Here is an 11906-nt window from a genome sequence, read left to right as displayed (position 1 = left end):
TGTTGTTTACGATTTTCTATCAGTTCTCACCACACAGCGACGTCTCATCTTTGCTCCTTGAATGTCGATATGTAATGGTATGGAGTTATTGAAACTTACTACGTTTAAAAAAGACTAGAAATTGAATGTTTATTTTTCATTGAATGTTTACATAAAGTTGCACTGGGTGCCTTTAACAGTGGACAAACAGTTCATCTGCGACATCCCTCAGGTCCTGGCCGAGCACACTGGGTGGGCTGCTGCACGTGATGCTGTTGTAGATGGTGACCGTTCGGTCTGGCTCCTCACCTTCTGCATGGGTCTCAACTTGCCGAGGTACCACCAACGGGCTTCTCAGACTGTAGTTTCGCAGGGGAAGAGCATTGCAGTCACATTTCCACTGGTTTCCTGACAGCAAAAGTTTCTCCATGTTCTCCGGGAAATCGGGAACCATGGCAGTCAGAGCATTGTCTCTCAGGTCAAGATACCGCACCTTGGGCAGAAGCTGCTTCGTGCCATCTTGCAAAATATGCCTGAAAAGGTTATTGGACAACAGCAGATACTCCAGATTCTTGAGGCCAAAGAATGCCGAGCTCATGAGCGTCTCCAGCTTATTGAAACTGATGTCTAGCCCCAGCAGCCCCACGAGGTCTGCAAAGCCATGGCGTTCGACCGTAGAGATGTTGTTGTGCTGCAAAAACAGACGTCGCAGCCCAGAGAGCCCCGTGAAAGACTGGGTCGTGACCCTCGACAGACAGCCTCTGTCCAGGTGGAGGCTGTGGAGCTTCGGCAGGCCTTTGAATATTTGGTCGGGCAGACTTTGGAAACAGCTCCCGGACAGGTTGATGACAGCCAGGTGGGTGAGGCCGCTGAAAGCGTTGGCTTGCCCCTCCTGCACCTGGTTGTGCTCGAGCTCCAGGACCTCCAGGTGGCTGAGGCCTTCAAAGATCCTGTCCCCAAGAATGCGGATTCGGTTGTGGCTGAGGCGCAGCTCTTCCAGATACTGCAGGTCGCGGAAGGTCCTGGGCCTGATCCCAGCTAGGGAGTTGTTGGCAATGCGCAGGACGTGGAGATTGTAGAGCCCCGAGAACGTGTCATCGTGGATAGCCGTGAGTCTGTTGTTGGTCAGATCCAACCATCGGAGGGCCTTCATTCCCACAAAGGCTCTCGGCATCACCGTGACTATCTGGTTCTGAGCCAGGTAGAGCTTCTGTAGCTTGGAAAGTTTGGTGAACACGTTGGCCTTGATGACCTTGAGGAAATTCCCGGTGAGGTCCAACTCTTTTAGCTCGGTGAGACTTTGGAAGAGCTGTGGCTGTATGTAGGCCAGTCTGTTCCCCGTCAGCACTAGTTCCCTCAGCCCATGCAGCTCCTGGAACACAGCCTCGGGCAGCACCGCGATGGAGTTCCAACCCAGGTTGAGGAGCCACATTTGGGACAAGCCGGCAAACAAGCGCTCCTCAACGCGCGACAGCTGGTTGTTGTGGAGACTGAGCGAGGCCAGGTTGGGGGTGTTCTGGAAGATGGTGCCAGGTAATGTCCTGAGACGGTTGCGTTCCAGGTGAATGTGAGCGAGCGCCCTCAGCCCTCGGAACACCTGAGGGTCAAGCGTGACCAGCTGGCCGTTCTGAAGATTCAAAAACTCCAGGTTGGAGAGGTGACTGAAGGAGCCCGCTGCGAGGGAGGGGAACAGGTTGCCGTCTAGCCAGAGGGAGAACGCCAACACGGGCATGTTGGCCGGGACCTGAGTGAGGTTCCGCGAACTGCAGTACATGTTGAGCTCCAGGCTGTAGTCATCGTGCAGACAGGTGCAGCCCTTGGAGCAGGGAATGGGCTCCTCTGTCAGCTTCTCGGCACCTGGGTCAGGCTCTGGAGACACCAGAGATGTGCCCAGCAACCACAACACCAAGAGCACAGTAGATTGCATACCAGCTGGGGATAGAATTTAAGATAAAACTTTGTGAAGCCTTGCAATGAGATCCCACTATTTTTAAACATATTGAGTCATTCAGTCCTACCTTAAGATGAAGTGATCATGAATTAGGTTAGATGAGCAGAGAAATACTGGACAGGCGACCGTTGGGCAATTGTTTTTATGCAGAAAGGAAAAAATCCAGCCAGCCAGAACTTTTTTTTTGGCCAGACCCACTGAGTATTGGATTAACCCATTACTGTCTATAAAACTATGGTCGATTTTTCTCAGTGAATTGAGCACCCAAACATAATTGATGTTCTATTTTAAAGTCGGATAAAAATAAGTTTCATAACGCATAGAATGTATATGTTTTAATCACTATTTGATTCACATATTTTACAGAGCATGTCTGCATGGAATTAAATTTGGAATGCTGCGTTAAAACTGCATTTAAGTGCACAATAAATACAACCAGGATCACACTGTAATAGCCTACAAAGCTATCCGACAAATAGTATGTAGATAAAATGCAATGTACCTTGCACCTGGGACGTTTTGCAACACATAGATGGAACTGCGCAAGGTAAACACAACTATGAGAATGACATCGCAAAAAATAATGCAGTATAGCGTTACACCTCAAAATACGAGCAAGCCAAGCTTGGCCACTTTTGTGTTCATAATCAAGAAATTCTTCAAATACTTTTTGAATTTTTCACTCTAGTCATGTACTTACATAGTGTGTAGTCAGAAGCCTAATAAAACTGGTTTAAATGGCCTTGGCTGTTTACTGAAGCCCATGTCCTGTCACTGAGTACATTTACTGTAGTATTTGACCGATACACAATGGGTAAGATAAGATGAACTCAGTACACTTGGTAGGCCGCTGAAATTCCATATATTTTGTTTGTTAATGGTTGACTAGTTGACTGCATCTTTGGCAGCAGAGGAAATGGCCTGTCGGCACTGACCAATGCAAACATTATAACGTCATCCTCAACAGTTTATTTACTTACGTAATCTGCTTTTAATTCTGCATTTTTCATATATTTTCGACTCTTTTTTTTTTTTGTCGGATAGCTTTAAGACTTGCCCCAACTTTTTAAAACACCTTCAAAAAACAAGACTGAATACTTTTATGTTTGCTATAGCTTTCTGCTAAATCTTAAATACATTGCACTTTCTAAAAAGCTTTTTTAACTTTGCCTTTATTTTCTATAAAATGCCTTTTTCTATTTTACCCATTTCTTTGCATTTGTTTTTCTTTTACTTATCTATTATTTTATTTTATTTTATGACAATGTTTATATGTGAAGCACTTTGAGTCTGCCTTGTGTATGAAAAGTGCTATATAAATAAAGTTGCCTTGCCTTGCCTTGCCTTGCCTTTTCTACTACAAACAATCATACGCATATTGCAGCTATTATTTGTTTTCAAAGTGAGATTAGTAATTAGTAAACTGCAAAAAAAAAGCAGTACAGTTCATTTCAAGTGGTTGAGTTCCAAATCATGTGTTAAGTACAGCACGTTTGAATGTCTAACTGCTGAAGAATCCATCTATATTCATAGTAATACATAAAAGAACATTACCCTTTTCCATGTTTTCAGATGATGACATCAGCTATGATTTATCCCTCATCCATACTTCTGAATCATTGGTGATGATGTTATAAATCATGTTTGTATCTCCCCAATAGAGAGCACTGCTGGTCTATTCTAAGGAAGGTATTTGGACATTGACACTGGAGGGAATTTGACTACACCAAATATACTGTTGCATGCCGGCAATCTTCCAAGCCTTATCCACAGTCTTCACCATGCCGGATCTCATCAGTAAGACCATTGTTTAGAACACAAACAAGTTTTCTATCAATTGCCCCATGAAGAGAACTCAAAGAAACCGTAAACTGACAGCCTTCCACTGTAGCACAAACCAAAGCAAGGATCTTTCAACACTGCAGTACTTTATTCTCTGGGGGTATTTGAGGCTGGGGGTTATGAAGTGTAATCCACTCTGAACGTAGGTCTCTGAAGATCGTTGAGTTGTAAAGGCTCGAATCACCAAGGCTCCACAATAACAATGCACTACTATGAACTCGACAAGTGATGTGTCCTGAGCTCTTACAAGACCGAAATTCTAGTGACGTTCTTGATTAGTTTTTTGTACGATTATGACAAGCCCACGCGGGAAGGACAATGGAAAATAGGGCTCATTATTGACAACTTGTACATTGCACTATATTAATTTATAGTATAATGCATAGGTGTTGTATACAATATGTATATTATCTAACCAAGATGGTACAATGGTCCACTCAGAAGTCCCTTGAAGTGGAATGGTTTCAGATTAAGGTCCCCAGGTGTAGAGCTGGGTAGCAGACCGGGGGGAACCTCCTGGAAATGCAGAGATAGATTTACAATATGTAAAAGATAATATTCTCTCCACTTAGAGCTATATTATATGTGTGTTTAGTTGTAGGCTGTAGGGACGGATATATGATACCAGAGGAACATCTATAAAACAATACATCTTTCCAAAAGTTTATAAAAAAATTAAAGACTGTGATGTAAAATTGGATTTCAGATCAGATTTAAGATTCATACTGTTGCCGTGTGTGCATGCATAAGTTCCATATTCCTGGCGCCATCATTTCTACACAGCCTTACTCCGTCTCTTATTTCTATGATGGAGCACGTTGCTTATTGGATTGAATGTACCCAGAGGAGCCTTGCAATTTCTGGGTAAGATCTTGAAGGTTCAATTATCTTATTCTAAGTCGCTCAGTTTAAAAGTGTCAACCTTATAAACGCAATGTAATGTATACCTTGCCTGGTGTGTGTGTGTGTGCGTGCGTGCGTGCTTGTGTGTGCGTGCGTGCGTGCGTGCGTGCGTGCGTGCGTGCGTGCGTGCGTGCGTGCGTGCGTGCGTGCGTGCGTGCGTGCGTGCGTGCGTGCGTGTGTGTGTCTGTGCATGTGTGTGTATCTCTGTGTGTGTGTGTAGAGTGGAGCAGAGTAAAGTGAACAACGTTGGAAGCAGGGAGTTTCTTTTCGTTTTCAAACACCCCAGCCCCTCAACGACGGCCACACAAAAGGCAGATTGAGGAGACGTACCGCTCCTCTGCTCGCAGTTAAGAGCTGGAGAGGAGGACTTTAATTGAACCAAAGTGTTTTCTTTGTCCCAGCAGAACTATTAATTGAGAATAACGTCGCTTCTTCAACTGGAGCAATGTATTGCGTAGGCTGAATTGGAAACCTTTGCCTCACTGTTTTTTTCTTTCTTCCACAAAGCATAATCGTTTCTCATCCAACACTTGGTTCCCTCCCCGGTGGGATGTTCAGTTGTAACTCCACGACGTCCAGGACTCTTGAAACTGCATCCTTACTGCCATATTTCAAACAAGTAGCTTGTGCAGGGCTGGGGGGGGGGATCGGAGAGTGCAACCGGCCCTCGAGCTGGGATAATGTAAGACCTTAACTTGGACTTAATTTAAATAGATCAATCCATTGTATGTCAGTACTCAGTATTCAGATCGGTGTGTTCAGCCATGGAACCCAGCCAAACTCCTTCTATATCACGGACAGGGGGGCTATTAATATCCAGTCTCATTCCCCTACTCATCTCACAGAGGGCTTTCAGAGGGAAGACAGGCCGGCGTTGGATTGGTCTTGACGTCCGGAAAGCACCAGAGCCCCAGCCAGTGGCTCGGGGTTATTGATTGTGATCGTTGTGACCGCAGAAAATCAACACAGCTGGTGATCCAATTAAGTTTCTTCGCTCCCTGTTCGGTTTGGAACAGGCTTGTGTGTGTGAGTGTGGGTGTGTGCGTGTGTGTGAGTTTCTATGGGTGTGGGTGTGTGTGTGTTAGTATGTGTGTGTGGGTTTGTGTGTGTGTGTGTGTGTGTGTGTGTGTGTGTGTGTGTGTGTGTGTGTGTGTGTGTGTGTGTGTGTGTGTGTGTGTGTGGGTGGGTGTGGGTGGGTGTGTGTGTGTGGTTGTCTGAGAGGCATTAGTTGTCAGATCCTGATCCATTCCTAGAGGAAGTTCCTTCATAATCACAGATAATCCCCTAAAAGATTGGAAGATTGAAAGATTGGGGGGAGGACGGTCTACTGTTGGTTAGGACTGTTAGACTCCCTGCCAGAGGGCATTGGCTTTGAACCCTTATGTTTGCAGTCCACCTGGTGGTTACTTTGCGTAAGAGACCTAAACCCATTCTGTTATGCCCTTGATGACATCCAAAGTGAAACACAACAGACAAAAGTGTAAAATGGCACAAGATCATTAACAGCTAACTCAAACTTGAACAGGGCATTCATGCATTTAGCGTTTGGTATAACTCAGCTCATGTTGTAACACTCTTCATTTGTCTGAAGCCCTTTTATTGTGAATTCCTCAAGTCGGAGCAAAATAATATTTGTCATTCAGGCACGTAAATTACAGGAAACCCTGCGGGACATTGAATACTATGTGAGTGTCATTATACTGTAATTTGGGCAGGGGCTGTCATGGCAGCCTGGCTTGCGATAAAAGGGAGAAAAGGGTGCGACTGACAGCAGAATGTTGATTATGCTATTATGGACTAAAAAGAAAGGGTTAAATAATTGGCTAACACACATTTGTTTAATTATTATTGCGTCCAAATGTCTGTTCATGCTGTGTTCAAATTTGACTCCTCAATAGAAGGCAGAACACATAGACTGCAAATGTGTATGAGCTTATAATTAAATATGAAGCCTTATTTGAATATTAAATTATTTTTGTATTTTTTTAATTCTAAGAGGCTGTGATAATTCTACTAACATTCCTTGTGCATAGTAAACCTCCACGTTACCTTGCAGGCCAAGATGAAACATGAATCTCTCAACAAATTGAAATGCAAGGGAGTCGTTTCCATTTCAGACCGCCCCCTGAACATTTTCCTAGCCCCCCGGGGAGCCTTTCCAGTCCAAACCGTGGCTGGTCAATTTTCCTGCCTAACTTTATCCAGGTCGATTCCACCCCCTATCCATTTCAACCACATTAACAGCTCTCCTTCTGAGGGAGAAGGACATCGCTATCTAGGCCAGCCGCCGCAGGTGCTTTCAGCCTGGCAAGGCCACTTGCTCCCATTTGATTTTCAAACATGATAGTAACACTTTAGGCTTGATTTTTTTTGGAGTTTGCTAAAGGTGAAGATTCCGACGGACTCCCACCGTTTTCTCCCAGATAAATAAAACATGAAATAAAGTCATTTACCTCTTCCCCATTAAAACTATTAACTGAAAAAGATTGAACACAAATATGAAATTTCATTACAAACACAAATTTCGTACTAAACACCTGCCGATAAGGGTCAAACCTGTGCGATGAAGGTTGTTGCTGTGATGTTCATCTTTGGCCCTGCAGGGCTCCTGCTCCACATTTAACAAGAGTCGAGACACAGAAAGAAAGAGGAAGAAAGTAAGATAGCAGTCTGGGTCAATAACAAAAGGGAACACAGTGCCACTGGGACTAAGGGAGTACGTTCCTAACTGTTCTCCTTTCCTCAGACTTGTGAGTGTTCTGCATCTTTGACAAGGTGGAGTTTTTACTGGCCCAAGGACTCGCTCAGAGATGGTGAATGGGTCCACGACATCCATGAAATGAATGTCACGCTCAGCTGGCTGAGCACCGAGAAGGCCATCTGTTGGAATATTATCAGGTGCATCATGTTTTGATGCCTACATGGTCTGCAGTGTGTCACAAGTATGTTGTGCATTGGCTGGCTTGGCATATAACTGTTTAACTGCATTGTGTAACTGTGTCCTATATTGGTCAATAACCATGAATATCTGTAACACTGATATGTATTAGCCTACTTAATGTCCATATTTGCTTAAACTGTATAACAATTTAAAATAAGGATAATCATTACCGTAAAATGTATTCAATATGAATGTGTAATCGATTGATTTGCAAAGTCTAGTCGTGTATGAAAAATAAGGGTCAGAATGTTGTTGGTAGCGGCTTGTAGAGTTTTTTGAACAGAATGTTGTATTTGTTGTTCTTGATAATGTAAGTAGCATTCATGTCATCCGATTATAAAAAACATTGCAACGAATCAGGTGAGCCCCCAATCCATTCTTCTTGGAAAAAACATTAAAAGGTTTTTAAAAATAAAACTTACAACCATTATTCCGGGCCAATAATTGTCGTTGAGTACATTTTATCAGAGCCATAATTCTGACATCAAAAAGAGCTCATCATATTCGAACTGGATGCGGATAACTGTTTGTGTTTCTGCTTTTGGACGTGTGAGCATCCTTCACAGGCGACCGCAGAAAATGGCCGGGGGGCACACACACACTCAAACTGATTTTGTGTCCAATCCAAATTTGATCAGCTCCAGTCTGCCCCACGTTTGCCCTCTCTCCCACACATAAATAAATATGCATATGCAAAACACACATACACAAACCCACACATATGTACACACAAGCACACAAAGCCTGCTAAAAAATGACAGTGTTGATTGAACAACAATATACTCTATTTGATTAAACTGACAGCCGCTGTTTGGACAAAAGCAATGGACTTCACCACGTGCTGGTGAGCATGTTCCACGGAAAGAGTGTGAGCACATTGTGCTCTTGGAAATCACAATGGTTCTCTCAAAGGGATTTTTTGCACAACGGAATTTGGAATTCCCATGTTCACTGTCTTGTCCTTGAATCGTTTTGTCTTTTAACCAAAGTAACACTCCTGGCATGTCATGATCTTTGATGACAACTCTACGATGCAATATTTATCTAAGGTAAAAAGGTATTCCACGTTTCTTTGTCATTCATTGGAGGTCACCCTCCAGTACACAATAGTATTGTACATTTCTGCAAACGAATCATTGATATCCATCCTTTGAGGCTTAAAACAGCTTTGGACCGAAATGTATCCCAGTGTTGTACCAGCTGAGATCCAAAACCCCTAATGAGCCAATTAACCCCATTCTAACTATCAGAATCATAGCACTAATTAGTAAATGGGTTATATTTAAATCCAACAATAAGTCCTCTTTGGTCCTTTCACAGCCCAGTTTGGAAACTGCTGATAGATCTTTGGTAGTGCCCACTGACTTCAGATTTATTGGCTGATGTTTAATTTGCTTTGAAATGACCAGATGACGTATTCGAGTTTTTGATCTCTGGGAGCTAAGTCAACATGACATTGACGGTAAACTCATTTCCACTGTCATACAAAAATATAACATTCATGCAGCATACACACACACACACACACACACACAAAGCCAAACACTTACACACACGCACACACACACACACACACACACACACACACACACACACACACACACACACACACACACACACACACACACACACACACACACACACACACACACCACACAACACACAAAGACAATCTCTTCTTCGCTCTCTGTACTTATCTTGTCCTCTTACACACACACACACACACACACACACACACACACACACACACACACACATACACACACTAACAAATATGCATACACACACAACACACCACACACCTCACAGACAAACACTCACACACACGCACGCACACACACACACACCACACACACACACACACACACACACACACACACACACACACACACACACACACACACACAGTGGAAGGAGAGGGTGTGAGAGATGAGCCTTTAAGCTGGCAGTCCCAGTGGAGCTCTCTCTCTCTCCATTTGTCTGATCTCCAACTGAAAGGCGATCGTATCATCTCCTCACTAGCAGAGTCAGGGAAAGGAACAAACCAAGAGATCTGAGCTGCCGCGAAACTCCTTCTTGAGCGATACAGAGACCAAAATAAACTATAAAGCTGAAAGCGACATAAAAACTATAAGAATGACACACTTGAGTCAGGAGATATAAATATGGAGGGTTTGAACGTTTACTGTTACTTTGGGTTGTTATTGTCCTGTCTTCATATCATCAGAGTAGACTAAAGCCCAATCCCATTTCTACCCCTTACCCCTCCCTCTTGTTTCGAAGGGGTAAGGGGAAGGGGTAAGGGGTAGAAATGGGATTGGGCCTAAAACACAGCCTGTTTGGTTTACAGTATTCAATTTTCCCCATGGATTTAGTACAAGTTGTGTAACTTTCGTGGTGCCATAATCACCCATAACGTGTAATTCAACAGTGTAGACAAAATCGTGAGGGCCTGGTGTAGTGAACATTAAGATTCTTGCCATTTTCTTTGTGAATATTGTCGACATAACCTCTATATTAGACGGATGGTAAATGGAGACATAGAACATGTCACTTTCCTACTTTAATAAAAATAGAATGTTTAAAACAAACATTTAGCCTTAATGTTGTGTTGCCTTTTGCCTGCCTTGAAGAGGAAGGAGGGAGGCAAGGAGCAAGAGGGAGGGAGGGAGAGATGGAGGGATGGAGTCAAAGGAGGGAGGGAGAGAGGAAGGGTGCAGGGGTGAGGGAAGGTCCAGACAAAAAGAATACACAAAATGAAGAGAAAAAACCCAAAAAGAAAAAGGGATCAAACAAGAGAAAGGGGAGGGCAAGAGGGAGGGTAGGTGATGGAACATTTGAGTGGGAGGGGTTTAAGGTTATAAGACTAACTCTTGTTAAAACAAGCAACACCTAATTGAGTGGACAGCATAGTTGTCCTAAATGCAAGAGCCATTAAGTAGTTACCACACATTGAGAAGTCAGTAGTGGGTGAGTTTGCTAGCAAACAACTTCACACACTCACTCTACTACACTACACTACACTATAGCAACTACACTACAAGTGGGCTTAGAAAGACATTGTTGAAGTTGACGGATGGACTTCGTAATGGGAAAATTATATTTTCAAACAACTTCTCTGGAGTGTAAAGTGTTGGAGTTTTCAACAGCTCAGGTCGCAGATATGTCCTTCTGTTTGACTGAACTAGGTTATTGTGTTGCTGATTTTAATTTCCAGTGGGAGCGACTACAGTGGGAGGAAAATATAATTTGCTAATTAAAATCTCCCGTCTCTTGAGATTTTGAAGAAGGCTGCAATGCTTTCAGAGGATCGGTAAAGAAGAGATAATAAAGGAAAAAAATGAATATGAGGTGTCTAAACAAGGCTTTTGTAAACAAGCTTTAAGGTCATTTGCAGTGCAAATGCTCCAAGGAAACAAAAGACACAAAGTGAATCAACATCCATCTGATATACTCACATGGTTCACACAAGCTGGTTTGTCCACATGGTAATGTGTGAAGAAATTGTAAATTGCAGGTTCCCAGAAAATGTAGAGGGTTAAACAAAAGTATTTTGGTGACATTCGGATCAGAATATCAGTGGTGATTCAAAGAACTCCTCTCTAACTCAGTTAATCATGAGGCACGTCTTTTTTTTACCCATCACTTGTGTACTGCAGTCCAAACAAAAATTTGTGTGCGTGTGTTTGTGTGTGTGTGTGTGGTGTTTGTGCCGGTGTGTGTGTGTGTGTGTTGGTGTGTGGTGTGTGTTGTGTGTGGTGTTGTGTGGTGTGTGTGTGTGTGTGTTGTGTGTGTTGTGTGTGGTGTGTGTGTGTGTGTGTGTGTGTGTGTGTGTGTGAAACAAGCAAAGCCAAATGAGCACCGCACTCAAACAATTGCAAACAACACAATGTAATCAACCAAAGGCACAAACTAAGCTAACCCGCCCTGTGTGGCTTTTTGTGCATGCCTCTTCCCTCCCTTGAGTGTGTCTTCTATACCCTTGACCTTAAATAGCAAACACACAGTTCACATGTCCAGACACCACAGGCCCTGGGAGGCCCCTCTGGAGCCCACTCATGATTAGCACTTGGCTGGCTAGAGATCTAGCCAATCGATGCACTCCTTCACTTACGCAGGTCTTAGGGAGATAAGCCAGGGCTGGATAGTGCTGCACGGAGACAGTGGCTTTAAGAGGGACAAAAGAGAAGCTTCTAGAAGTCTACGGATCAATCTGTGCTATGACGACTCGTTTTATAAACCAGCAAAAGGTTAGCTCATAGTTTGTACATGGGCCATAATCAACAGGAT

General features: G+C 43.5%; 1 protein-coding gene across 3 annotated transcripts; it reads right to left on the bottom strand.

Moving 5' to 3' along the window:
• Positions 1-85: 85 nt before the first annotated feature.
• On the bottom strand, positions 86-3577 carry igfals (insulin-like growth factor binding protein, acid labile subunit). Of its 3 annotated transcripts, none has more exons than XM_056578376.1 (2): positions 3485-3577; positions 86-1911 (listed from the first exon to the last, which is right to left on the bottom strand). In XM_056578376.1, the coding sequence occupies exons 1-2, from the start codon at positions 3510-3512 to the stop codon at positions 173-175; spliced, it is 1767 nt and encodes a 588-aa protein (XP_056434351.1). In that variant the 5' UTR covers positions 3513-3577; the 3' UTR covers positions 86-172. The 3 variants fall into 3 exon arrangements, with proteins under 3 accessions (XP_056434351.1, XP_056434366.1, XP_056434359.1); XM_056578391.1 differs by lacking the exon at positions 3485-3577 and adding an exon at positions 2631-2735; XM_056578384.1 differs by lacking the exon at positions 3485-3577 and adding an exon at positions 1998-2238.
• Between the last annotated feature and the right edge of the window lie 8329 nt (positions 3578-11906).

Source organism: Gadus chalcogrammus, chromosome 2 (genome assembly GCF_026213295.1).
Source record: "Gadus chalcogrammus isolate NIFS_2021 chromosome 2, NIFS_Gcha_1.0, whole genome shotgun sequence".
In the NCBI taxonomy this organism is placed as follows: Eukaryota; Metazoa; Chordata; class Actinopteri; order Gadiformes; family Gadidae; genus Gadus; species Gadus chalcogrammus.
Note: the sequence above shows the minus strand (reverse complement) of the source record. Positions and strands in the feature narration are given on the sequence as shown.